The 27,368-nt window shown below is 34.6% G+C and overlaps 4 protein-coding genes and 1 non-coding gene across 19 annotated transcripts; 2 read left to right on the plus strand and 3 right to left on the minus strand.

Moving 5' to 3' along the window:
• Positions 1 to 176: 176 nt before the first annotated feature.
• Positions 177 to 4,616, minus strand: LOC105688414. 9 transcript variants are annotated; one of them, XM_012404721.3, is made up of 10 exons: positions 4,463 to 4,616; positions 3,705 to 3,882; positions 3,551 to 3,610; positions 2,894 to 3,097; positions 2,563 to 2,824; positions 2,377 to 2,499; positions 2,143 to 2,304; positions 1,832 to 2,020; positions 1,568 to 1,758; positions 177 to 1,496 (listed from the first exon to the last, which is right to left on the minus strand). In XM_012404721.3, exons 4-10 carry the CDS (start codon positions 3,082 to 3,084, stop codon positions 1,331 to 1,333), a joined length of 1,284 nt encoding a protein of 427 aa, XP_012260144.2. In that variant the 5' UTR covers positions 3,085 to 3,097; positions 3,551 to 3,610; positions 3,705 to 3,882; positions 4,463 to 4,616; the 3' UTR covers positions 177 to 1,330. The 9 variants fall into 9 exon arrangements, with proteins under 9 accessions (XP_012260144.2, XP_020709442.2, XP_012260145.2 ...); XM_020853783.2 differs by having other exon boundaries at positions 3,538 to 3,610; XM_012404722.3 differs by having other exon boundaries at positions 3,551 to 3,628.
• A 112-nt stretch (positions 4,617 to 4,728) lies between these two features.
• LOC105688477 (AP-3 complex subunit delta-1) lies at positions 4,729 to 11,546 on the minus strand. The gene is made up of 14 exons (XM_012404839.3): positions 11,264 to 11,546; positions 11,018 to 11,113; positions 10,807 to 10,935; positions 10,322 to 10,732; positions 9,659 to 9,732; positions 8,789 to 9,232; positions 8,483 to 8,710; positions 8,252 to 8,414; positions 8,000 to 8,182; positions 7,488 to 7,929; positions 7,131 to 7,402; positions 6,426 to 7,055; positions 5,923 to 6,351; positions 4,729 to 5,847 (listed from the first exon to the last, which is right to left on the minus strand). The coding sequence occupies exons 1-14, from the start codon at positions 11,357 to 11,359 to the stop codon at positions 5,755 to 5,757; spliced, it is 3,690 nt and encodes a 1,229-aa protein (XP_012260262.2). The 5' UTR covers positions 11,360 to 11,546; the 3' UTR covers positions 4,729 to 5,754.
• Positions 11,547 to 11,734: 188 nt separating this feature from the next.
• On the plus strand, positions 11,735 to 19,741 carry LOC105688446 (inner nuclear membrane protein Man1). 5 transcript variants are annotated; one of them, XM_048650149.1, is made up of 12 exons: positions 11,735 to 13,428; positions 13,511 to 13,613; positions 13,696 to 13,892; positions 14,992 to 15,209; positions 15,305 to 15,439; positions 15,514 to 15,643; positions 15,876 to 16,149; positions 16,241 to 16,465; positions 16,552 to 16,736; positions 16,829 to 19,380; positions 19,503 to 19,593; positions 19,675 to 19,741. In XM_048650149.1, exons 1-10 carry the CDS (start codon positions 12,591 to 12,593, stop codon positions 16,978 to 16,980), a joined length of 2,457 nt encoding a protein of 818 aa, XP_048506106.1. In that variant the 5' UTR covers positions 11,735 to 12,590; the 3' UTR covers positions 16,981 to 19,380; positions 19,503 to 19,593; positions 19,675 to 19,741. The 5 variants fall into 5 exon arrangements, with proteins under 5 accessions (XP_048506106.1, XP_048506107.1, XP_048506108.1 ...); XM_048650150.1 differs by having other exon boundaries at positions 16,829 to 19,305; XM_048650151.1 differs by having other exon boundaries at positions 16,829 to 19,130.
• Positions 19,742 to 20,422: 681 nt separating this feature from the next.
• Trnaa-cgc lies at positions 20,423 to 20,494 on the minus strand. The gene has a single exon. It is a non-coding gene; the product is annotated as a tRNA-Ala (tRNA).
• Positions 20,495 to 21,330: 836 nt separating this feature from the next.
• LOC105688447 lies at positions 21,331 to 26,255 on the plus strand. Of its 3 annotated transcripts, none has more exons than XM_020853665.2 (4): positions 21,331 to 22,311; positions 23,672 to 23,782; positions 23,868 to 23,933; positions 24,601 to 25,374. In XM_020853665.2, the coding sequence occupies exons 1-4, from the start codon at positions 21,721 to 21,723 to the stop codon at positions 24,862 to 24,864; spliced, it is 1,032 nt and encodes a 343-aa protein (XP_020709324.2). In that variant the 5' UTR covers positions 21,331 to 21,720; the 3' UTR covers positions 24,865 to 25,374. The 3 variants fall into 3 exon arrangements, with proteins under 3 accessions (XP_020709324.2, XP_012260215.2, XP_012260214.2); XM_012404792.3 differs by lacking the exon at positions 24,601 to 25,374 and adding an exon at positions 24,241 to 24,594; XM_012404791.3 differs by lacking the exon at positions 24,601 to 25,374 and adding an exon at positions 25,408 to 26,255 and having other exon boundaries at positions 21,347 to 22,311.
• Positions 26,256 to 27,368: the final 1,113 nt, after the last annotated feature.

Genomic DNA, 27,368 nt, shown 5'->3' on the forward strand with positions numbered 1-27,368 from the left:
TGCTGCCAAAAAATGATTGGGGCAACAATTGGGGCTAACATGATCCTTGGCAACATCAAGATCGATATTCAGAACGACTTTTTTAATAAATCCAATACATTTGTGAGCGAGTCATCTTTATGATTTTACTAGAGTTGTACATGAAATTTCAATTGAACAGATTGAGCCTCTTCCTATTACCTTTGCCTTTGAAAAAAGTACAATTTATTGTTTACAGATACAAAAACTTGTTCGATGCAACAATGGTACTGATAGTAATATTGAAATTGACAATGTTTTAATACAAGCGCAATGTGAACGAAGTATTCTATTGCTAAACACACTAGCACACAGACGATAACATTTGGTCAATATCCGATAATTTCATAATCCAAATAATTAAGATTCCAAAAGAATAACAAAAATCATATAGGTATTTTCGATAAAAGAAATTCTGAATATCTCCTTATGTTTCGCATACGCACGAGTTCTTGGTGAATAAATAATGTGCATCAAATTATTATTGTTGACAATCGATTGTATCATCAAGATCATTTCTTGTCATTGCAGTTCAATCTTTTAATTACCATTTACAATATATTAATATGAATTATCATTTAATTTAATAGTAAAAAAAAAAGAATTCAATGCACCATAGCTTAGATATTTGAAAATGTATAATATATGGGGAATTCCGGCTCAACTAAACCATGCTCGGAACCTCATGGTATTCGATTTTTGTTTAATATTTTTTTTTGTAGGTAGTACTACTCGAAGTAACCAAAACCAATTTCAAAGGGTTGAAAGACCTGTTAGCCAGATTGTTCACTTTCCAGGGGTAGTTTCCTGCTTGTATGGGTATGGGGAGTTGAAAATTCCATAATAAATTTTTTTCAAGATTTCACTCTAAAATACGTAAATTTGATCTGATGATATTTTTTGATACGATGGTCGGTTGTGAAGATATTGTCGTTAGAAGAAATCTCAATTTTGAGTGGCATCAAAATTATGGAGGTCATAACTAAGACAGATTTTTCGGAAAAAATCTTAAAGAATTGATTTTAGTTACTTCGAGTAGTACTGCCTACCAAAAAAATGTTAAAAAAAAATCGAAGAGCATGAGGTTTCGAGCATGGTTGAGTTGAGCTGGAATTCCCCACATGTAAAGTACTTACATTGGACATCGATGATAAATTTTATTTTATTTTCGATTTATCATACGTCAAACAGATATTAATGCATAATTTTGATTCTGTAATATTTACGCGTTATGCGAAAAAAAATCCAATGTTACTGGTATAAAATTCTGTCTGACATTTGAATTTGATGCTTACACTTTTAATACCTCAGATCAGGTCTCATCGAAAGATGATAATATTTCGACGCCAGGCTTTTGTGATCTAAAAGTTTGAACACCCTCCTGGGTAACCGCAGTGCCAGTTACATCAAGATATTCGAGGCTCGATGCATTCGCTGCCAAATGTACCAGACTTTGATTCGTTACCTGTGGGTAATATCTGGAATGAAAGTAGTAACGATGTGTATTTGTTTATATTTTTTACGATGTTTATGGAATAATCTGACTCACCTGACAACCAGCGCTTTAAGGTTCGGATTATTGACAATGCGTCTGTCCTCCTCAACAAAAATCATTCCCTCTATACTATTTAGAATTCTTTGATCACATACATAACTTCCCAACGCGCATACAGCACGATCTGATATGAGACACAGCTCAAAATTATGTCGAGGCATCAAGTTCCCTTCGTCAACTAATAGCTGAAACAAATTTTTCTTGTTTAAAAGTTCAACGACAACATTGCTGGTTTCTTCTCATGCTTTTCATTACTACCTGCAATAGATTGTGATCTTCAAATACTGGTCGATGCATCGGCGGCTCATGAGGAGGTGTGCCTTCTGATGGTCGTCGAACTTTTCTAAGCATTGGTGGGCATTCTAGATATAAGTGTGTCAAAGTCTTCGTGCTTTTGAAACAGCTGATTTCACTGTCTCCTAATGCTGTATCTCGCAGGTCAAGAACCTGGTAGAACATTACCGAATCAAAAGGTGAATACTCCAGTCAAAATCGTAATGAAAAAAAAAAAAAAATGGGGGTTGTATAACTTGATGTAGTACACTCAGGGCAATTTCAGAAGATATTACCTCTAAGGTTTTGAAACCAAATTTTGTCGCCAGACTCGCATAGGCAAGGCATTCGCTGAGACGATGACACGAATCGAGTCGGAGTTCTTTCAACTTAGGCATCTTACTGATCACCATCAGAGAATGCGGTGTAAACCACTCGCAATTGCTTAGTATCAAACACTGTAATACAAATTTCCAAGAGATTTATGAATGTGATCGAAATGACAATACTGCCGTAAGATAGTGCCTTACCGTTAAATTCGGCATGTGAAGTTCCATTTTGAAGAAGTAGGATTTGTTGGTTTGCAGATGATAAAGATCACAGCCTTTCAGCGATAAAGTCTCTATCATTTTTGGAAAATCAGTAATTTGTATCTGAAATATTTTTGTATTAATTTCAAAGTTTTAGAGCAGGGAATTTCAGTTGTTAATACTTACTTTGTTCCCGTCGATCGCGTATTCTTCCACGGTCAGCTCTTTAAGTCGATTACAAATCTCACCAATAGCTGTGAAAAAGCTTTGACTTAGACCTTGATATCTATCGGATTGTAGATTTCCTCGTATTCTGAGTTTTGTTATCCAGGGTCTAAAAAATTTCACATATTTTTCAAGGTCCTCTAACATTATTGGAGACTTGCGAAAATCAACCGAACTCCACAGTGTTCTATCACGTGTTACTTGCTCCAGTCGTTGACAGCAGCTGTCGATGTATTCATAATTAAAGAATCACATTATTTACAAATCATATAACATTTCAAGGTATACTCACAGACTCAGAGCCATCAGATCTTGCGGATTCAAGTATTTCATGATATTCAATAAAACGTCGTCCGACAGGTTGAGAAGATTAGATTCAAGCTGGTCATCATTTTTTTGATCAGAATCAATGATCCTAGGCCTTTTATATTCATTGCTACTGGAGGGTTCGGGTGATCGAGACTTGCTTCGCTTGACTTTCATCTTGCGTCTACAACTGATTGAAATACATCACAACAATTAACAATAGAGCTAGCGAATAAAAGACTCAATATAACAAGATAAGTTGAATATTCACACAGGGCAAACGAAGAACACGTAACATGGAGGCGATAGATAGAAATTAGTGATACTATATTGAAACATATTTCCTTGGTTTTGAAAACACACGACAATTGAGGACAAAGAAGTTCTTCTGTTAAAGTTTGATGTCAAAGTGAGTAAAAAAAGCTTGTTTAGGAAACAGCCTGATCTAATTTCAACTCACGCACATTTACTCACAAATCTTTGGCCAAAGCCCAAAAGAAGAAATATAGCCACGAGTGTAAGATAAAGCTCTACAATTTTCTCCCAGCATATCCTCCAGAGATCAACCTTCATTTTTCCTTTGTCTGACAAGCAACACTCCTTAAAGCTAATAATTTTTCAAATACCCACGATAATACTCTACCCAAATCCAAGTTTTTGTGCAGCAACAATTTGAGGAATTGTGATCCGAGGCACCTGGCACCTGAAAGAAATATTTCAGCTATTTGAAAATCCTAGTAAAATCCTAGAATTTTATTATCGATAAGTTTGAAGAAATTTCATGCCATTCAAAGTACCATCAAGTATTTGGAAATTCGAACACAAGGAAGTTTCCTATAATCGATGAATCGAGATCAACAAGAATTCGCATATCGTTTCATCATATAATATTTCAGATATTATATTCCAAGTATACATCAAAATGTTGTTGCAAAGCCAAGCTACGTCACTGATCCAATACTACGTTGTTCTAATCTGAAATAAAGACGTAAATTGACCAAAATAACTAAAGAGTCTATGGAAGCCAATGCTCAGTTGACTGAAACATTCTATAAGCCCATCAAAACGTGCTACTCACTGCAGTCACTTCTATCCTGATTGAAACTAGCTCTATGAATTCTGATTAACTGATACAAAATGAAGGAATCATTGTCGTTGCTAAGAAAATTCAAGAGAGCATGAAAACTGTACACAAAAAAAAAATTATAATATAAATTGATTCTCGACAGAATGGCAAAATGAAGCATAACCTTGACAGGATTCAGCTTTGTTTGCAGTGACCCAAAATCAATCGGAAGAGAAAATTTGCGGATATTTCACACAGTAGTGATTTGTAAGACTGCTAAAGAAAATCTCTGAGGTTTATCCTTACATCCACAAGTTGTTCTCTTTGATATAATGATGAACAAACTTATTGTGAATTCAGTATACAAGTTGAGATCTCTAAAACAAGTCTATTTAACAGTATAATACCTCTGCGCACGTGCAGAAGCCCGCGTTTTCACGTTTATAATATATATTCAACATTGAATAATAAGAATTCATCGATATTTACCAATCAAGTATTCGCTATTTGTATCTATTCAAGTTGTTTGCGAAAACAACAAAAATTTGACAGGTCGTGTGGTAGCAGAAAATCGTGGGAAAAATGGCTACCACTTCATGACGTCGGTAATTAATCGAGAGGACCTTCCTGCTTTACCTTTGAATAACGCCATGTTCGATGCATTTTTACCTTCGTTTTTGACCTAATATCAGTAGGCAATTACTGAAGAATTGGGAGTAGGGTGAATAAATTAAGAAATAGAAAATGAGATGGTATCACGAAAAAAATACATTTTAATAATTATTTTGGAGTAGGTTGATTCTGAATATTATTTACTTTACTGTATACAATTCATAACATGATTAATGATATAATAGCGTTGATCTCATCCAAGTTAGTCTCATCCAAGTTGATCTCATATATTTAATTTACACACTATCTCACAATGGATACTTGCAGGCGTTTATTGTTGGAAAAATTCACGGCAGTTGTATTAAACTGACGGTCTAAAGGTTTGCAGTCATTTTTGGCCAGCGATTAATTTGAACTGAAAAAGTGTCGCTTTGAGCTGATGATGAACTGCATTTACACATTTATTTAGCTTTACAGCATTGACTCATGTCTGTCAGTTTTCTCGTTTAGTTACAACACAATAAATATCAGCTTATGAGGATTATAGCTGGTCATTTTTGTGATCTAATACCGCAAGAGAAAATATTGTGTAAAGTGACAATATTAATATGTTTCTCAAGTAATTCAAATTAAGGAGTCATTCACGTGCTAGGCTGACACACTTGACATTTAATACAGCTTATCAGATTGTATTTATTTGTTTTGTTTCCAACAATAATGATAATTTGTTTTTTATGTACAGGATCATTTATAACTAGTAGCAGTACCGACAGGAGCGTATAAAAACTTAGAACTGGCGAAAAACTCAAAGATAAAGCTAACTTTATCGTAAATATATTTATAAATGTGTGTATAGTTCAGAAAATTGTAAATGAATAACACTTCTGACATAACAATTATCAGCATAAAGTTCTTTAAACGATTTGTGAACTTGAGTAATAATCGCGGGGTTCTAACAAAAAGAAAGAAATAGAATACGCTGTCATGTTAATCTCATATTGACGTATGTACCTCTATTTTATATATGTATGTATATGTATGTATATATTTTTTTTCAACAGTCCGTCAGCAATGCTGATGTAGGAATCGAATATCAACGAATATAAGTAAATGTAGGTAATATTGATTGAATCATTATTATTTTTTCCCGATATAGACTTTTAACGACGTTATGACAGAAGTCTTGATATTTCTTCAACAATTCCCGACAATAACGAACTATTGTCACTTTTACCTTCTATCACCAGAGTCGACTTAGCATTCTGAAACAAAATAACAAAATGTTGAGTGAAAATGATTCGAAACTTACTTTTTTTCTTTTTTGTCTCAACACTTACGTTATGTTTTAATAAAAGGCACACATGATGTCCCTTTAAGGAATGTCCATAGAGTGATGCAGTTTGATCAATTTGTTCGACTAAAGTCAAGTGGCATTTGAAGCAGACTGTAGTAAGTAGTTGGGAAAATTCCTGTCCTCCGGAATAAACTTCACTTTTTGTTTTCTCCGTTAATTGACCACCGCCTAATAACTCCGTTAGTATATCTCTATGAGATAAATGACCCACCATAAAACTGCTGCATGGTAATGTTACGACAAAGTCAAGTTTTTCCTGAGAAGTTCTCGATTCTCCTTCAATCATATATGTCAGTGTACCTCGTAATTTCTGAGAAAATGTTACATCAGAGACGGAGAGAGTGAATTGAGCCTCGTTGCTAGAATTAGGAGGCAGCTGAAATTGTAGTTTCATACCAAATTCATCGCCTGCCTGGAAGCGTGAAAAAATCTTAATTAAGACTGTGATTGGAAAAGATAGCATAGAGAATTTAGAGCTTCACTTACGTTTCTAAAAAGCTTCAATGTCGACGTATCCGATATATTAAAATCCAATTCTTTTAAAAGATTCGTACCTACGTTGGTTAGAACAAGGAAAATAACGATTTTATCTGTTTCCTGTGGTAATTGTTTTAGTTCGTAGGCAAGTTTGACCATTTTATCCGCAGCTAGAATATCGTAGGAATCTCTCGAATCGATTAAGTTGAACTGAGATTGAATATTTATCAGGGAACTATCCGATCGATTCATCAAGTGGTTCAAAGATGGTAAAATTTCTTTCGACGGAGTAGAAATGCCAGCAGTTTCTTCATAGCCAGACGATTTTTTATCTTTGCGTGTATTAGATTCATCCCGACCTCTCCTGCTCTTCTTTTTATGCTTTACTTCGTGATCACTCTTATTTTTACTTTTATTCTTTAAGCTCTTAGATCTGACGTCTTCCTTTGGTTGCAAATGAAGCCTACTCGGTATTTCCATTTGATTAGCGCTATCTAAGTTTTCGAGTTTTTCCAGAGGGGTGTCACCAGACAACCACAGATCTATATTATTTCCATTCTCCTCTAACATTTTAGTCGCCTTCACCTTATGCTCTTTTGAGCTTTTGCTCTTCTTCTTAGACTTCCTATGCTCCTTATCCTGAAAGAGAAGATTTTTAATCGAACAACTATCAACTGCCAAAACGAAATCGTTTGCCAAGTAAGAGATACTCACTTTATTTTTTTTGCTTTGCTTGGCATCAGGCACTTCGTTGGTTGGATTATTTTCAACGTTTCTGTGTTCGGGAACAGGTAACCTTTCATCCTCTCGCAACGGCATGTCTAAATCCATATCTAAAGCCCTGTGAGGATCGTTCATATCCGCAGCATCATAATCATCACCATCGCTAAGCTCAGCACCAGGTGGTAATTCGCCAACACCCGTGTTAACTAGCTGGGTAGGATAAGCACTTTCATGCTCATCTTCGGAACTATTTGATCTCTTATCTGAAACAAGGAGTTATTTTTTATGAGACATTGTGGGTTATTTTGCAAGGAAGAACTGACATTCAAAGAAAAAAACTGAATTTACTTTTTTTTGACAGCTTTTTTTTGCTGCGTCTCTTCTGTCTCTTGTCACTGTTGTCTTCTTGAACGTGAAGATTGAAATGTTTTTTTGAATTTGCCAGACCTGGTATTTCGAGGGAGACTGGTATGTTCAATTCCACAATGGGTATCGTTTGATACTCATCCTCGATATTGTTCGCAATATTGTGATAAGATGAAGAATTTTTATAAGAGTTACTTGACCCTTTCAAATAGTGAGGATTGTTTTCTTGCTCTAGTTTACGAGCATCTCGTCTCTGTTGAAGTTCCTCAGGTGTTAATTCTACTGTATTCTGTTTACGATAGGAGTCACTGGGCTTTTCAATTTTTACAAAAATATCGTTCATGTCAAGATCTTCAGAGTCAGAGCTCTCAGATGGGGGATCGTTTATCCATGCGTCCAAATCTAGACCTTCTGGGATTTGTACCTGCATAAAATAATAGGAGTTACAGAAAAATACGTCTGATGATAATTAATCGCATCGAGTCTACTTTTACCTTTCTCTGAGCTTTAGGGGCGACAGGATTCAATTCTCCGACAAACATTTCAGCTAATTCCGGCGCCAGACCTGGACTTTCTTTCAAACATTCGAGAAGAACTAGCGCCGAACTCGCTCTTTCCTGTACCTCTAAATCACCGCTGCACACAAACGCGGATATTTTATCACTGAGTGAATATATCTGCGAAAAATTTGGATCGTTAATAGGTTTGAGAATTTCCAATTGAAAAGGTCTAATCAATTATCATACCTCTTCTATAGTTTTGGTGTCATTTTCTTTTTCCGCTTTACTCAAAGTACATGCTATCAATTTCAAGATATTGTGAACATAAACAGCTTGAATATGACCAGGAAGGGTGGACGCCCTGGATCTCAGCATTGATTGCAACGTCGCAAAAGGATTTTGTAGTTCACTATAAACAACATAATTTTTAAAGAAAAGATTCACATACTATATCAAACTCTAGAGTTATACACTGACCTGGAAAATTCACCACAAATCCAGGCGGCGGCATACAAAACCTCGGCCATGGTAGCTCTAGGTTGACCGGTCAGCAAATGCGCATTTTCCAGAAGTAAGGCACACTGTTGAACCGCAAAATTACGAATCGCCTGAACTCGAATCGCAACATCGAGCAATTGGGTTGCCACCAGTTGACCATGCTTTGTACCTTCCATACGCGTAAGCTCAACCAATACGGAAATGTACCTGAATTAAAAGAAAAAAATTTTCTGAAGTATGTGGAAACTTTATCAAGAATTTCGAATCAATTCTTTCTATCCATACCATTCGAAGTATGTGATAAACTGATAATTATTTTGTGAGCAAATTTGTATGATCTTTGATAGCAATTCGTCTCTGTAAGTCGTCCCCTCAGCCTTATCCATATGGATCATCAGCTTCCTAACAATTTCCATAAGATTCTTCTTTGACACCATTCCATACAACAAATCCAAAGCTCTGAGACGAATGCTTTCGTCTTTGTCGTCCAGACACTGCATTATCAGATCTTTGTGCGCCTGCACACTCTTAGGATGTGTTTTGAGTATTTTGGACATTGCCAAAAGTCCTAAATACTTTAAATTCTGGTCTGAATCTTCGATAAGTATCCTCAATTTCTGAACACAGAGCTGAATCGAGTCAGAGTGATTTGGCATGCCCGATGATATTGATATTAACACAGCTATCACTGTATTAATACACTCGTACAACAGCGACATTGCAGATGTGCTAAAATTGTTATATAGCTTTAAAAATACGTTCAACATAAATTTTATCAAAGTTATTATTTGATTATGTTAGCAGATAATATTGCGGTTTCAATTGAAAAAAAAACGAATTCTACGTTTTTCTCGCCAGATATTTCATAGTTGTCATTTGAATTTTGATAATATCCGTAAATTCCTCGTGAAATTTGAGTAATTGGTGACGACTGCATATACTTTCAAGAATTTAAAAATGGCATGACCTCAATCAGCATGTATTAAAGCTCACAGTGGTTATGCGTGATAAAAGAATGCAATGCAAAAGTGACGACTTAGGGTTTCAGTTAATCCCCATGATGATGCGATTGCAGTGCTCTATTCTTTTTTTTCCTAAATTGAAATCAATAAAAGCATATAAACATATGTATATATATATAATATAGCGAAATACCTGTGTATTAGATTTGTAAGGGGTTCTATTAGCTTTTTGCCAAGCCTAGGCTCTAAAGGAGTCAATGCGCCAAACTGTAAGGAAAAACATCATAACAGCATTCTATATTCGAATTGGCAAATTAAATTACATACCATCTATAAGGACAGCACAATGCACTACGTATAATCGTCTAACGATGAAAAAAATAAAATAATAAAATTCTCTAATGATTCAAAGGAGTTGTATGTATAACTTTTCGCATACAAAAAAGAAAAGAAAAAACTCAGAAAAAAAAAACAGAAGCGTTAGGTTTTTTTTTTCTTTTTCTTTTTTTGTACAAGAATACTTTTGGAAAACTATACAGCAAGTCTGTCAAGTAACAATAAATACTATATGTATTCAACATTGTAATATGAACCTTGATATCAAATCTATCAGTGGCTGTGTCAATCGCTGACCCATTTTTGGTTCAATTAGAGTTATTGCAGAGAACTGTATGCATGTAAAAAAAGAACATAATATAAAAGTTTAACACAATCGAATATTTGGGTCATCAGTGATTTGTTTTTGTTTCTTGATAAAGAAAAAAATTAGGTAAATAAATAATAATGACACTGAATTATATGAAACCAATCGAAGGAAATTGACTATTGAATAGTTTGAAAATGTTCGAAAACTAACCAATTTAATTATTTTGATGAGCATCCAGTTGTTTGTAGATGTGGTCATAAGTTTGAAAAAGACAGGAGCAAGACTGAGATAATTTTTAGGATTTTTTCTGGCCAGCTCGCATACTACATTGACAGCTGCAGACTGAACTCCACTGTCAGGATCTTCAAGTTTTTCTTTGAGTCTTGGAAAAGCAGGCCTTAGTGCTTCCGGAAACCGAAGGAAAACTTTGTACATCATAAGTACTGCTTTTTTGCGTAGATAAGGTTTTGTTGACGTTAATAAGGTCATTATGTCATTCACCAAATCCCTTGCTAAATCTGGACTTATGAAACACGACAATCCACTCAATGCCAAACCTGCATCGTATTGATTTTGGCTGTTTAAATCCTTTCGCACCATATTTGTTGTCAACATCAACAGCTGGGAGAAACGTAAACAAAAAGAGTTATGAGTAATTCAAATTATTCTCCCTAACAAACAATACAAATTCATACTTCAGTGTCGGCATGAAAACTCTGGCTTGCAGCCAAATATCCAATCCGTTTGTAAGTGAATTTAGCGGACGACATCACTTCGATGATATTAAATCCAGCCCAGCTGATATCATAGCCGAGCATTTGAAGCTGTAAAAAGCAGATGATTGATACTTGAATTATTGCCAGAATAGTGAGTAGGGTGGCTAACGTCGAAGTTCAGAAAACTCACATATGTCAATTTGGCCACAGCATTTGCCTTAACAGCAATGTTATCTTGACGAAGCTCCTGTTTGATTTCTTCCATACATTGGGCGATGTATTTTGCCTGAAAATGACAAGTGAATGAGATAATACCGTTATGAAATATCACTGCAGGATTCTGGAACCGGATGAAAAGCAGAACAATTTGAACAAGGTTATGTCAAGGGAAACAACTTGAAAATTATTGCAGTACTAAGTTTTAATTTTTTCATACCTCATTTTCTTTATTGTTTCTAATACCCCGCACGAGATCCGTCAAGTTCTTGTCGAACATGCGCTCGAAATTACCCTTCACTTTTCTGAGAGCCATTTTCGATGGTAGATATAAAACTAACTTCAGTTTCAACGGAACTATTTCCTATACTCTAATCAGATATAAAACTGTTTTTCTATATCACGTGTAAATTAAACCGAAATCATTTCTAATTTAATTATTTAATTAAGACAGATTTATCAAAGTCGGTCTTAACTATCGAATAGAACGACCATCTTGCAATCGTTTGACAGGTTGGCAGATGAGCGGAAAGTGGAGTTGTTCGCTTTGATCACGTGATCTTTATGATAATCTCGAACCTCGAATGTCAAAAGAGGAATCCCTTTCGATTAACTTCACTTTGGATTTTACCAATGATTTTCCCACAGGCTTTTTCCTCGTCCACAACAAAATGGCAGATGTCGAATCTGCAGCAGTAATCTCTGAGTTGAATCACCAAATCAAATCATTTCATTTCATGGCGCGTTCCGAATACCTCGTTGCTATTGGCTACAAACATACGCGTCCCCTGGTCCAAAGATTCTTGGGAAGTTACACATTTTCAATTCCGCGATTTAATAAGAAGCACGAATAATTAATAAAATATAACGGGAAATCATCTCAAAGGCCAATCAACGTTTAAATTAATCAATACCCATCAATTACACCCTGAACGAGTGGTTGAATACTTTTTGGAAATCATGAAAATTTTTTTGTGTCGATAATTGTTTCGTGCAGCGTTACCTCATTTCTATTTATTATTCACTTGAATTATGTGGTTTTTTTTTCTCATTGAGTTTGGATGAATACGAGGATTATTTGGAGAAAAATTCGTGCGCAGATGCTTTCACCTGGTGACGTGATTTATGTCTCAATTCCGAGGGTATAAATTGTTAAAAATAAATAATATACACATGTGTATAAATTAGCAAAAAAAAACACAATTTGGCGCTCAAACTTGCGCGTTTTGGTTCCGACCGTTGAAGCGTGATCGAGACTCGAGTGCGTTGCGGTACGGCGTTCACCATTTTCCTCTGAAAAGGTTGAATTAATTTATTGTTCTTAAGACTAGTTTTGGGCCATTCTGTGAAGTGTTTGAAAGTAAAAGTGGGGCCAGTCGATATAAGTGAGTGGTGTTGAAGTACGTTTGTGCATTTTCAAAGGTTTGAATTAAGTATTTAGTGAGTGCGATAAATATAACCCCCGGTCTCCTGAGATCGGCCACGCCGGTGTATTTTTTCAATTTATTTTTCATCATTATTCTTTTTGACGAAACCTCGCCAGAACAATGTCCGTGGAGACTTTATCAGACTCGGAATTGCGGAGCAAATTAGCCGAGTATGGATACCCAGTGGGGCCTGTTACCCTCACGACGAGAAATATCTTGGTTAAGAAACTCAAGAAATTAATCGAGGATCGCGAGTCTGGCTTCAAAGGGTCCAACCGACAGTCTCTTGCGGCTAAATACAGCAGCGATGATACAGATGACGACTCAGTATCGACGGGAAAAAAAAAGAAATCTAGCACTTCTAGGCGACAAACTCTTGCCAATCCCATGCCACCTCCTGCACCGGCAGTTGCACCGAAAAGCCCTTCAAGGCGCAGAACTGCCTCCAGGACAAATAGTCATGACACTAGTCTAGGTCCGGAGCCTTATGTACAACTTGAAACCCCTGTGAATGTTTCTACTAAATCCGTTAAATCTGTATCATCCAGGAAAGTAACTAGGAATTACAAATCCTTGCCGGTATCTGCCGATGGCTTGGAGACTGGTTCTGATTCTGATATAACAGATGAACCTGAGAAACATTATTCAACGTCAAAATATAAGGTCAACGAGACAAAGCCTAGAGAGACCACATCTTATGTCCCTACAAATCTTGATTATGAGCCTTCGGCAAAACCATACGAATCAAAACAGAGGTCTATTTTCACCAACAATGAAGATAATTACGTTGCATCGAACTTCAAGGTCAATATATCTCCCATTCAAAGCCGGACAGACGAAGCTTTCAGGGATAAAGAAGACCCACTTGCCAATATTGAAACCCCATATTTATCTGATTTTACGAGAAGACTAAGCCGAATATCGTCGAGCCAACTTCCGTCGAGATCTAGTTTAGGCTGTGAGTATCTTTTAGGAACAAGATTTAGGTTTTCGAGTAAAAGAGTTTTCAAGAAGCTAAATAACTTTTGATCACTTTTAAGCTCCTATATTACGCCACTCTCCAGCATTGCCGGAGGTTAAAGAAACTGATACTAACGGTCATTTTTCTTCTCTACAATCGAAATACCTGTCTCCATCTACACGGTGAGTCAAATTTCTTGTCAAACTAAAATCAATTACCTCAAGATTAAATATAACATTAAAAATGAATTTATTTTGATTTCAGTTACAATATTTTGGCATCTGAAAGACCTGCAATAGCAAGAACCTTTCCTTTGTCATCTGACGGTAAAGAATTGAAGAACAACCATAACTTGATATCTGTTATACTCTTGGGCGTTTTGTTGCTGTTTTTCATTGTTTTGGCCGTCGTTTATTTGGGACTTGGTGCGGGAAAGAACGACGCCTTCTCATCTAGCGATGGTAGGTACGAACCATAACAAAACAGAAAACAAAACAATATGAATCTGAAAAGATACAAGGCACAATACTATACTCATACAGTGACAAGAGATTTATATAATTATATCAAAGATATTATAGCAATATTTTTCACAATCTATAAAAGATTAATAGATATTTGTAACGATATTAGAGAAGAAATTATCATCATAATCCAGAATATCCTGATAAGTCCTCAAAAACTGACCATGAATTTTTTCAATTACTTCAGTTTAACGTACTTGGACTTTTGAAGTCTTTTAATTAACAAAAATATATATATATATATATATATATATATATATATATATATATATATATACTCAGATATGTGTTATTGATACCTATTAACTTTGATCAATGAATTCGTTTATAATAAAATGTGTTTCAGTTGATGGATAAATTTTTATTGCACATTTTGATTGCGTGGTAGTGTTTTGAATAATTTTTCTCTTCCGTCAATGATAGAAATCTAATGATAATATGAATAGCAACAAAACTTGAAGTGCATTAGCTAATACTAAAAAGAATTGAAAGCTCTCTTTTGAGTATTGAATAATTAAACGCAGAACGTTGGCTGAGGGCTCCCTTCAATTTTCTTAATTATTAGTTTTAGTATATTTTTGCCCAAGTGCCACTGTTAGTAAATGGTGCAGAATAGTTGATGAAATAGAAAAAAAAAAAAAACAATAAAAAGTGAAGGGGTAATAACAAACTCTCCTAGATTTTCTTAGATAATAATTCAACAAAATTACTAATATCATCTATATTACTTATTAAATCTAACAGTTTAATATGTACCTTTTTTCTGGTTATTATATTATCAATAAATGTTTGTGTATTGGAGATTTTAAAAGTTTCTGTAATTTCATTTCCTTTTCCCACATTTTATAATCTTCATTCATAGTCTGAGAAAGAAATTGAGGAACATTCTGTTGCTGAGTGATTAAAATTTAAACTTTTTCTTAAATTATGTAACACATGGAAATATTTGCCGTTAAAAAAAATAATAATTTTCATTAGAATTACTTTATAGATGGAGTTATAACAGATGATAAATTTTGTGAATTTGTTATTATAGATAACAACCATTTTCCATTCTGCTCAGCGGATGTTCCAAACTGGAATAAACCTGGAGTGAATTGTATTTTGAGAGGAACGGAGGGTACTGCTGTACAATTATTGAAGATATTGCAGTTCGAATTAACAAGAAAAGCTATCAGTTACAACTGCGAGGATACCACCGATGTCCCTTACATGACGGATGCGGATGTTGCGCAGTTATCAAGTAAAAATTTGGTGAGTACAAACCGGTGTAAAATAGAAATTGAAATGTGTCGTAAAATTTGCAATAAAATTTATTTAAGTAATCATTAAAAAAACTATTACTTCAGGATGAAATAGACCTCAAAGAAGACCTGTACAATGCGCAGTTACTAATTCTCCAGAATCCCAAATGGGGGATTTCACTTATTGAGGTTGATGACCAGAACAAAGATTCGACGGACATCAAAATAATCGATAAAATGGTGATATATAGTGAATTGGAAAATTTAATTAACCCTATTCGTTCTTATAATATATTTGAGAATTTTATTCATAGGAGCGAGTTTTGGAAAAACGTTTAAATGGAAAAGTTGGAATGGTTGTTTTACATCCTGATGTTCCAATGAAGTGCCTCATCAAGAACAAACTTTATACCATGCTGACATCGATTTTGGCCGTAGCCGTCGGTAAATTTCTGACTGACTCGTTATTTTCGTAATTAAGACTTGTTTGCATCCATGCTGTGGTTTTTTCATTTAACTTTTTACCTGTCACGCATGATTGAAAGCTGTACGCTTTACGTAATGTCAGTAAATTTATGCCGTAATGATCGTACTTCAGTGTTTTATTGAGTTCTCTTTGGTGTCTGCTACTGTAAAATTAAAAGTAACATATTGTCAAAATTCATATTCAATCTAGGGGCTCTTCTGATCATCGGAGGTCACAAATTACTGCTCTGGCATTTAAGGCAGAAAAAAGAATCTGAAAATGAAGTATTTCGTTTGGTCAGCGAGATTATAAGCATGCTCGAAATGCACCATCAAAATGCAGCTGTAGCGAGCCCAGGTGGTACGCAGGAAAATTATCTAGCCATAAATCACGTACGCGACAATTTGATACCACCTAAAGACCGAATAAAGATGGCAAGCATTTGGAACAAGGCAGTGAAGTTTTTGGACGAGAACGAATCTAGGTAATGAGGTGCTTCAGAGATGAAGATTTTTTTCTTCTATTGATTGGATTCTCTATTCAATGAATTTTCATTATCCTTAATTTGTTTGCAGGGTTCGCCAAGAAGTGCAACAAGTCACAGGCGAGGAATTTCATGTCTGGCGTTGGCTGCCAAGCAACAACTTGAATACATCATCGGTTCAAACAGGAACAGCTGGAAATAAGAAAACAAAAGTGTGGCAGGGACAGGCTTTTGAAACAATGGAGGGCTCCGTCAACAGTTTGCCATGCTCACCAACGCCTTGTCTAAAGATTCGTTACATGTTTGACCCAGATGTGTGAGTAAAACAAGCTTGAATTTTGTTTTTTACGACTCGAAAAATAACAATAATATAATGATCAACTATTTTTAATGATTCTACAGAGAATTCGAAGATGATTGGGAGACGAAAGTTCAGGACGCTATATTAGAAAAATGTGGTGAAGACGTCAAAATCTTGCACATTCGTGTTGATCGCGGTAGTCGAGAGGGTTGCGTCTACATGAAATGTATGTCGCAAGAGGATGCTGGGAAGGCATATCGGGCTCTTCATGGCTGGTGGTTTGACAGTGAGTCCGGTGAATGACAATTGATCCAACAAAGTGTGAAATTCCACGACCACTTTATTAAAATTAACGTAATATTCTTTCCGTTTTTACAGGTAAACTCGTCACTGTAAAATATCTCCGACTTGAACGCTACCGTGAAAGATTTCCCGATTCGTTACACTGTGTTACCCCATTGAAACCAAGTAACAATCAGAGATTATCAATGCAGGCGCACAATTGGCAAAGTCCATCGGAGACTATTTGAGTATACATGTGTATTTATTATTTTCAATTAAGGGACTAAAAAAAAATCGAAAGACAACGAGAAGTAAATGACAGAAAGAAAGATAAACGTAACGAATAACAATTATATCTGCCATCACTCGGTGTTATCACTTTTTTACAAAAAAGTAATCAGAGTTTCATCTTTTCATAAGGAAACACAATAATAATAATTACAATGCAGAAATTTTTAAATTACAAGATCATTAAAATCACCGTAGGAATAAAATAAAACAACGACAAATATGATAATGTTGATAATTTTATTTTTCTCATTTGTTTGTTTATTTCATGTTGTCTTCATCGTATCAAATTTTACTCACCTGATCTGACAATTTATCCAAATTATTCGATAAAATTTCTTGCAAAAGATAACGTTATAATCTACAATTCATCAACCAATATTTTTGATATCAAAAAATATGAAAACAAACAATCTCTCTTGGAGTGAATCACTGTTTAGTAGATAGAAAGTTGTTGGGACGAAACGAAATAGGGGGAAATATAATTAAATCCATATTAATGTACGTGAATAATGTTTGCCAGGGACCATTGGCGATCGACATCATGAGTACCTACACATTTTTTAAACTGGAACGTTTTAAGAACCTTTTTTTATTATTAATGTCGTCATAAAATAGCACAACTCTAACAACACGTAATATCAGAGATTAAGGTTTGTACCTTGCTTTTTAACTTTGGATAATTATTCTTATTTTTACTTTTATTATCATCGTCATCATCATCATTATAATTATAATAATTAATATTATTATTATTATTATTACTATTATTATTATTATTATTATTATTATTAAAACTAAGAAAATAGTACCGACACGTTACAGTTGAAAAGTGTTTCTTCTAGCTTCGTATTATCGATTAGATCTGTGCAAACTTTGGAGACGTACGATACAGGTCGGTTATTTCCCCAAATTTTCACTTGGAAGTTGAAGCCCGGTAAGGCTCATGGCTTTTCGGGAACCTAATTTTATTTTTAAACACAAGAGAAGAATGAGAAAAGAAAAAAAATCAAAAAAAAGTTCAATGAAAAATTGTAAAAAAAAAAAAGAAAACACAATCAGGGATTTAAATAAACCAATTTTAATAAAAGCTTGTCGGAAAATTTTTCATATATTTTTCTCTTTTTTTTTTATTTTTTTCCTTGTTTTTGGTTCAATTTGTAACGAACGTAATAAATTGAAATTAAGTATACGAAATTAACAAGTTTTAGACGAATATGGGAAAATGGATAAGTTTTATGCTTTTTTTTTCTTTTGTTCTCAATAAATCTACAGTTAAGTTATTATAGTGACAAATTAACAGATATTTAAGTTGACTCAAAAATGAAAAGAATGAAAAAAGAGAAAAAAAAAACAAAACAGATGCTGAAATGAATCTAAAATCGTAATAAGTTGCATCAAAATTCGAAAAAGAAAAAAAAAAAATGTATAAAAAGTATGTTAGTAGGATGTCTTTGTAACGGTTACTATTATGATGACTATTATTATTAATATTATTACTACTATATTGATGGTGACTAGATTCAATAAAAACTATTTTAAACAAACAATCCTCACTTTTTGCTATACGAAGTATAAATAACACAAAAAGGGAAGTAAAGACAATAGAAGATGAGATGATAACGACGATCAGGTTTTGATGTTCATTCATCTGATTCATAACATTGAGATTAAACTAGCTATTTTTGCTGAATGAAATCTGCATTTTTACATTAGATACGATCTCTGGGTGTTCGTCACTTGCATCGTAATGATTCAATATTATCCTCCTGATATATCTGCATGTGTCATAGCATTGTTACCATGGCTATAAGTGGTACACAACAATATCGGCTGCGATCAGGCTGTCATTTCTTTGTCTAAAAACTCTTAAAGTTATACTACTTTAATATGACAGTGTCGAAAAGATATTATCCAACGCAATGCGGCAGTGTCGAGTGGTGATATCGGTAGAAATTAATTTGTTTCGATTAGGCAATATTCATTATTGAGCAATAAAAAAATTACTGCTGCTATTCAGTCGGGAGAGGGGCAAAGAAATTTGTTTACGTAAATCAGTATAAACCCGCCGTTAACTGTGGTTTAAATCTGTAGAAAGAAATTATTAACGGTGAATATAAGACATGAAATCTATAAACCGTCATTCTAATATCATTTCGGCACTACATTCTATCTGAAGACACAGTGGATACCACATCAATTGTTTTTTCATATTTTTACTCGCGTATTCAGGTGCTAATTTTTTAGTGGAAACTGATAACGATCGCTGAATTACCTTCGCTCGGGTAAATCCTGTATAACAACAAGCAATTTGACATTGTAATCGAATCATGGAATATTAGACATTGATAAGCGCTATGGTATTATGTATGGTTTTTATTAGTAGATCGAATACCGTGTTTCTAACAGTGAAACGTATTGTATTTTTCCTTTCATTGTTCGTTTTGTTATCTTAGTAACTCTGATTATCTCCAAATAATAGATCATTTGGATCGATACTGATTTCCGAAACTCCGAGCCATTGATGAGTTGAATTGTATATGTAATCAGTGGCTGATATGGTATAATTAAAGGTACGTATGTTTCTCGTGTTTTGGCAATTTAAATTACCTTTGTAAATTCGTTTTTTAACAGAATCAAAATCCTTTTTCCAGTTTTTGAGTCCGATTATTTCAATTGCTCTTTTCGTTCGTTCGGCTTTGTGGCTTCTGATATATTTAACAAAATGGCAACGACTACCGTATCGCCGATTAATCCTGACGGCGCGAACACTGGGGTGAGTACATATGTCTACATTGAATTATTAAGTTTTATTTCATAAAATTTATCAGTATCAAATATTAAAAATTACGTCAATTGCTAGACTCGACACATGTCGATCATCATTTTTCAATACACACATAATTATCACTGTCCGATTTATAATACGATAATGAAAATAATCAACAAAGAAACATTGTTCTTTCAATTGGAGGAATAATCAGCCGTGACGTACTCTGTGACGTTTCATGAGATATGAATTGTCTTGCGATGAGATTATTGGGAATTGTCACGGTCATTTCCTCTTCCTTGTGAAATATCGCAATGAAGATGATTCCTCAGTGATTAATAGTTATCATTTATTAACGGAACAGAAAGAAGTGAAAAAAAAGGGAATAACATTAAAAAATTAACATTAAAATCGTGTAGTCAACGATTCGAAAAGGTGTCGAGAATTGATATCTCATATCATGGCGAAAAATTAAATCAAATTACATTGAACCATTCTTCCTCCATACTTATACAAATTGTGCAGTAGAGATTTTTAGTTAGTCCAGATGACATTGAATTTGGTTTTTTTTATCAGGCAAAGTCTGAAACATTGAGGTTCTTTTCGGAATTAAAAAAAAAATTTACTGTAGTTGGAGGAGCTGGGATTTGAACCCAGGACTTTCAGCATGCGAAGCAGACACTCTACCACTGAGTTACACCCCCGATAAACGTTGCAAGCGAAGTTTAGTATTTGAAGATAACATAAAAGAAAAAAATGTAAAAGGAATCATTTTACGTTGAGTAGGTATTTGCTTATTTACTTAATTACGGTTTCGACAGGTTTGAAAAAAAATTCAACTTCTCATTTTGAAGCAGACATAGTAACTTTGGATAGGTGATGTTCAGTAGAACTCATAAATTCAAATCTGCGAAAAAGTGAACTCTCGTATTTATCAAATGCTCTTATTACATTTCCATTCAACTTCTTAAATTCTCAAAATTCTCATATCTTGACAAAAATCTAAAAAATGCGAAATAATTTGAAACCCTGAGATTGGTGTCCATCACCTCACTGTTAGCCATGTATACTTGAGAAAACTAATTTTAAAAAACTTGATAAGCGATTGGAAAATACACGGAACAGAGAGCGAAACAATGTTCGATGAGTGACCATTGCTAGCACAATACCATTGACGGACGACAATCGTGAATAAAAACACACGTAGTTTCTTTTCTAGTCGTTTATCATGTATGAAACCCATACATTATCATAATACACCTGATTATGGATATGATGACATAGACGCAGGTGTACAATTTGCAATCTACTTCCCCGTCTATCTACACTATTCCAACGATAATTATTTCGATTACGATAACCTGCGGTACTTATAGGTATAGTATAGAAAGCGTGTGCAGTCTGCAGATCGAAAGAAAAGTTGGAAGACAAAGGAAAAAGGAGGACTCGAGGACTAGATAAATTAAAAACACAGAAGTACTACGGGTACACTTCGTACAACCGCATCGAAGTCGAAGGTGCAATAATTCAACTGATCAGATTATCTCACGACGTTATTGCGGCAGCAATTGCCAAATAACAATCAGTTGGTCCGCGACGCTTCAAGAAGCAACATTTCACGGATCATTCTTCACCGTCACTTGAAACCGTATTCGAATCAGTCCCGCCATACCGTGGATGAGATTTCTCATTTCTTGCTTCTTTTTCTCCTGATTGCTTCATTATTCAGCTATTCTCTTTTTTATATTTTGCACAGCTGCAGACAAATCGCGCCTACTGTTTCGCCAATTGTCGCGCTCGCGTAACAATCTTCTACCGCTATGATAACACCTGTAATAATAATAATCGTTTCTGCATTTTATAACAAAATAAGTAATTGAAAAAATTGGGGACTCGTGAGTGGGACTTGGGAGTGGTGATACGCAAAAAAATGTCAGCGAATCGTTCGAAAGTTGTGATAGAGAGCAATCTAAAACCTTCACAATTTGGAAAACCTGCATCGATCGTCGTGGATCACAATAATAAGACGGTCGAAGTTAGTTCTGCTACATGTGCGGATGATGAGTTTGAAAAAGTCTATGAAAACCCTTTGGAAAAATTGAAACCATCGCCACCGTCTCACAGTTCGATCGGTTGTGCGGCTCAAGCCATAGCGTCATTTCGCGCGTCCGTTGGAGCCGAGAATTCCGGAAATTATGAAAGTAACATACAGATCTTGAATTTTGACGGAGATGTGAAATCCGGAGATGAGAAAAAAGATACGAAAATAGGATACGCGAATCAGGGATTTGATCAGGACTTTGAACCGTACAACCACGCTAACGCTAATCCAAATTCAAAGTACAAATCGAACCGATCATCGGCTCAAGATGATTCCAATCATCATTTGATTCAGCTGGAAAATCGTGCTTCGGTTGATCGTGAGAAAATAATATCATCAACTATCCCCCCTAATTCTACAAATTCTGCACCTATGATCGAGGACAAAGCTGACATCAGTTTTAAGACCGTTGTAAATGTTGTAAGAATCGTTCCTAATATTAATATTAATATTAATCGTCATTACGAACATGTCGAAGATAAGAACGACAGAATCCACAAGAAAATAATCGTGATTTTTCCTTCTGCTCACTTTTTCGAGTCATTTCGAAACTGAGGGGTACGCCCTTCTGGTTGTAGCAGCAGTACAGTGGAAAATTCCCAAAACTGTCCTCCCACTCTGTGTTCCTTTCATTTATTTTTATTTATTTATCTTTTTCAATTTTTTGTTCCTTCGTTTCAACCGACACCGAAAAACAAGTTTCTGAAATCGAAAGAGTAGAGGATGAGTACGAATCATATAGAAAAATAAAATACCGCAAGAGTAGAGTGTTAGAAAATTCTAATATATTAACAACAAGTGAGGAAAGTTCGAATCAAAGTGAAAAAAGGAAAGAAATACGTATTGCAATGTACTTATATGAACAATGAACTCGCACAACCTTGACTGACTGGTATGCCAATATTTTTTCCTGCACCGCGAATTCCATTCGCAGCTTCGCGATCTTGTCATTCTCTGATTTGATTCTCATCAGTTTTCCACAAAACACCTCGTACCAGTTCAGTTGAAAAATAGCGGAAAATATCCATATACATCACGGACGTGTTTAACGCATCTAAAGAATAATCGTTGTGTCGCAAAATACGTATAAAAAGTCACAGGACACACACACGCGTATTATTGCACTACATTCGAGGTGTTGGATGTCCAGTAGCTGCGGGTACGATGTACCCTAGATTACCGCAACGCGAATTTCACCTTGTGCTGCACTCTGAAAATGACTAATTCGCATGAATTATATTACCAGCATCGCTATACGCTGGACGTGATACACATGCATGCCTACAATTTATTTTAGGAGGTGCAGTTGATTCACACGTTAATTCATAAAATCGTTTGAATAATTTTAGTACGTAAACTAGTTTCATTCGCGGTTGGTCTACAAATTCGTATTGCTCAAATTTTCGCCCATTCTGTTGGAGCCAAACAAAAATAAAGAAAATTTCCTTCACTCTCGATGCAGTAATTAAGAATTGATGCATGAACTTGTTCGTACCTGCAAACCCAGAGATACGTAGAATATTAATCCGGAAATCAAGAATTGATTGTCGGAATTATCATCCATCGCAATACCTGATAATGTCAATTTTGAGTGTAGCTGCAGATAATATCGTGAGTTTATGATTCGAAATTAGAGGGTTACTGTGGCTCAAGTTTTTAAAGCGTCGTATCTGAGAAAATTTTACATGCAGTATGAAAAATCTGTATCCAATGATAGAGATAATTATGAATAAAAATTTCATTCTTTACGAATTCATAAATTCAATTCTATGTTTTTCAGATAAAGTCATTGGATGTGAATCGTTATGCGACTAAGAAAACGATAGCTCAGGGAATGCTGGACATCGCCTTATTAACGGCCAACGCATCGCAATTGAAATACATACTTCAGGTATAAATAGCATCTGATACAATGTAACGTAAAAATTTCAATTAATATTACTCATATGTAATAATTTTTCCGTATCATCAATCAGATTGGAAAACAGCACGAATTCTACACCCTGATGCTCTCCTTGATATGCGTTTCTATTGGACTTCAGGTATTATTTTTAAAAAAATTTCAGTTTCTTCGCTTTTTACCGGTTTCTTTTTTTATCTGTTAGGTATATGGTAGTGAATTACACGGCACCCCATAATTTGACATGAATGAAATTTGCAATTTGGTCCAATTGTGACGATAAAGGACAACGTTCTTGATTTTTTTTTTTCTGCAAACGGATTACGCATATCTTTTTTCTTATCATAATTTTATTCACAAGATAAAAATTATAATTTTGACTTCTCTCGATTAGTTACGATTGTGATAAGTAGAAAGAAAAAAAAAAAGATAAAAAACCATATTCGCAGATTTTTTCCGGTCTTCTTTCGCTATCGTTGAACTTGATGAGAGATTGCAAGATGGATGACAACAGTTACGCTCGTTCAGTAGATTGGATTGGAAAGGCGAGAGTAACTTTAAGCTTTGTTGTTTTTTTGGTAAATTTATTTATCGCGACATTCGATCCAACGGGATTTAACGTTATCCTTACGTCCGAAACTGTCGGATTACTCAACTCTGGAGATCGATAAATATTACCGATATTTAGAAGAAAAATCACAATTTGATGAATTTTAGAATCTGATAACACAGAAAGCACGCGGTTGCAATTGGATCAATTTGCAATATGATAAACGTCTGACAAATAAAAATTGGTAATATATAATCAGGCGTTGGTGGGTATCCTCTACGTGATAGTCGGAGGACTTAATATCAACAAACGACGAGATCACAGGGCTGCGTTGATCATAAACGACATGATATTGATAGGCGTATTTTTAATAAGTTTAATTAACGTTATAATATCAGGATTTGGTATAGAACACAGTAACACCGCTCGAATCTTAACCGAACAACCTAGTGCCTTGAAAACCAATCGGACGGAAACAATCGCACCAAAAATTGTTCCCCAAACGGATTTAGAAATCTTATGATGATTTAATTTTTATAGCTTTATAATATGTACATAATTGTACTCTAACAATTGTAAGTCGTTAAATGGAAATTTCACTGCAACTTTCGGTATTTCACATTTTTCATGCGTCTTTTATGATTATGTTTTGTTCCTGCTCATTAATTTGATGAGGCGGTTTTCATATTCTGTTTTTTTCTAGTTCATTATTTAGATGGTAGGTATTTTTTCATGTCTTATTTTACTTTTATACGCTTTAATTGATTTGTTTCTTTTTTTCTTTTCTTTTTCCATTTTTCTTTGCCCGTTTCAATCCCTCTCGAATAATTAAACTTACATCTCAATAATTATATACCAAATTCATTTTTACGCCTTAATATCAAATGAAATTGATTTTTATTCAACAATTTTGAAAAAATGTCAACGTAATCGACGGATCGTGTAAAATTAATTTTTGAAATCTATAAATTTTTGTGAAAATTCTTAATAAAATCCTTAATCCAAATCCAAAATCCTTAAATAAAAACCAAAAACATCCCAACGACTCCTAAAAACAAAAATATAGGTGGTACAAGGCGTGATCTGCGTTCTCCTGGGTTCCACTTACAACATAAATAAGACTCAAGACCAACGAAAAGCGAACATTTGGAATAATATTTGCCTGATTCTTATGGTTTTGACCGTATCAGTAAACGCCGTAATATCAGCGTTCGATATGCGAGGCAGTACGGGTTTCGATCCTACGGTTACGAAGGGTAGTGCAGCAACCATTACCGGATTAACTTCAAATTCCGGTGTCCGATAATCAGCGATATGATAAAACGACTTGTCAATTAATCGATGGATCAACTCACCCGAAGATTAATTACCAATTATGGAAATATATGTAATGAAAATTTTTGTATACTCAATCGATCGAGCGGAAAAAAACAAATAAATTGAATGAATAACCGCTGATACGTAAAAATGATAATAATTAATAATTACGATATAAAATCCCTGTCTAATTACCAATAATATATTGTAACTTTGTTCTCTCCTGGATATTCATTCACTGTAAACTATTACAGGTGATTATTTTTTTGTATATACGTATGCTCGAAAAGTAATTTCTCTTTTTTTCTGTTTGCTTTCGATTTTCAAATAACTGTAGCTTTTCTCCACACTTCTGATTTTTGCCCACCCGAATAAGAATAAATATTCAATGAATAAACAACCGGGAATAACGATTGCCAAATTTTAGTCATTACAGATTGTGAAAGTTACAAAATATTTTTGTTCATCGATGTGAAAATTCGATTTAATCTTGTCCATACACTTTTCAACGAATACTATTTGTGATAGTATAATATAATGTCTCCGAAACGGATGTATATATTGATGATTGTATTAAATTTTTTTTGTTTCCTCTTATTTCTTTCATTTCATGATTCTTTCTGTATACTTTATCTTCGTTTCATTGCCAACGAATTGTGAGCAGCTGCTCTACATATCCAGCCATCTTCAAAACGCACCACTGCAAAATCATATGCGAAATGATCGTTGTTTTTCTAATTTTGTTCCCATTTTTTTTCCTTTACAATTATTTATTTCAAGTTGAAAATGTTTTCATCCGGTATTGTATCAATGAACGATAGATGTAACCTTTTTTCCCCCTTTTTTTCGTAGAATTCACTTCCGAATTTGATGATTCCGTGTGGAATTTTCCTCCGGAAAATCCGGCGGAACTCGTTGCTACCGGAATGAACTTTCCTCCGACCTCAATTTTTTTCTGTAAAAAGACCGTTCTTATTCAAAGTTTGATTGCCAAAATTTGAATTCGAATAATTGAATTGCGGATTCGTGAGAGAAAAATTTCAAGAGCGTTGACGTAAAATTAGAATCGTTTTCACTCACGTCCACTCCTTTTCCACCACCGCCTATGATGTTAAAAATCAAATAAAACCAAGTTTGTTATATTCGTAATTTTACTATTCAATAACTATTTAGCTCACCCTTTCCTTTTGCCATTATATTAGTATTAACGAACTTTAGCTCTTAGTTCTTCGTATGAAAATACAGCTGCAATATCATTTCTTCTTTCGACAAAAATTTGACGTTTTCGTGTACAGTAACATATTGAATTTTGGATGTAGATAGCTTTTGTTTACCAATTAATGGCGATTATCAGACGACCCTATCTTAAAATCATAATTTAAAAATTCTCATTAATCGAATGGAATCGATCTTCAAACTCGAACTTATTCAAACTCAGCGCGGGAAAAATACAAATATATTCCAATGATAATCGAGTTTGTATGCTTTATTTATGGCCTCGGTTGCGGTATAGTTAAATCATGATTGTTACTTTGCAGGCCTATACTCAAAATAAAAAGGCGTATTCTTTATGCTTATTAAGGACGCATGAACGCCTTTCTGCTTTTAAACATGCTATTTGCTGAAGGCTAGGCGATAAACAACCTATACTCACATATTATGCATATCACCGATATGCGATAAGAAATACCGCAGGTATAATCTGTATTA

The sequence above is a fragment of the Athalia rosae genome, chromosome 2 (genome assembly GCF_917208135.1).
Source record: "Athalia rosae chromosome 2, iyAthRosa1.1, whole genome shotgun sequence".
Classification (NCBI taxonomy): domain Eukaryota; kingdom Metazoa; phylum Arthropoda; class Insecta; order Hymenoptera; family Athaliidae; genus Athalia; species Athalia rosae.

Excerpts from the sequence above, each read along its gene's own strand:
- LOC105688446 (XM_012404790.3), top strand. The coding sequence starts at position 12,591 with ATGTCCGTGGAGACTTTATCAGACTCGGAATTGCGGAGCAAATTAGCC. Across the intron at positions 13,893-14,991 it reads CGCCTTCTCATCTAGCGATG|ATAACAACCATTTTCCATTC; the intron begins GTAGGTACGAAC and ends TTGTTATTATAG. Across the intron at positions 15,440-15,513 it reads TCAAAATAATCGATAAAATG|GAGCGAGTTTTGGAAAAACG; the intron begins GTGATATATAGT and ends TTTTATTCATAG.
- LOC105688477 (XM_012404839.3), bottom strand. The coding sequence starts at position 11,359 with ATGGCTCTCAGAAAAGTGAAGGGTAATTTCGAGCGCATGTTCGACAAG. Across the intron at positions 7,930-7,999 it reads CCCCTAAAGCTCAGAGAAAG|GTACAAATCCCAGAAGGTCT; the intron begins GTAAAAGTAGAC and ends TATTTTATGCAG. Across the intron at positions 5,848-5,922 it reads GCCTTTTATTAAAACATAAC|AATGCTAAGTCGACTCTGGT; the intron begins GTAAGTGTTGAG and ends ATTTTGTTTCAG.
- LOC105688447 (XM_020853665.2), top strand. The coding sequence starts at position 21,721 with ATGTCAGCGAATCGTTCGAAAGTTGTGATAGAGAGCAATCTAAAACCT. Across the intron at positions 23,783-23,867 it reads AATTGAAATACATACTTCAG|ATTGGAAAACAGCACGAATT; the intron begins GTATAAATAGCA and ends ATCATCAATCAG. Across the intron at positions 23,934-24,600 it reads GCGTTTCTATTGGACTTCAG|GCGTTGGTGGGTATCCTCTA; the intron begins GTATTATTTTTA and ends ATATATAATCAG.
- LOC105688414 (XM_012404719.3), bottom strand. The coding sequence starts at position 3,246 with ATGTTTCAATATAGTATCACTAATTTCTATCTATCGCCTCCATGTTAC. Across the intron at positions 2,500-2,562 it reads ACGCGATCGACGGGAACAAA|ATACAAATTACTGATTTTCC; the intron begins GTAAGTATTAAC and ends AAAATATTTCAG. Across the intron at positions 1,497-1,567 it reads CTTAAAGCGCTGGTTGTCAG|ATATTACCCACAGGTAACGA; the intron begins GTGAGTCAGATT and ends CTTTCATTCCAG.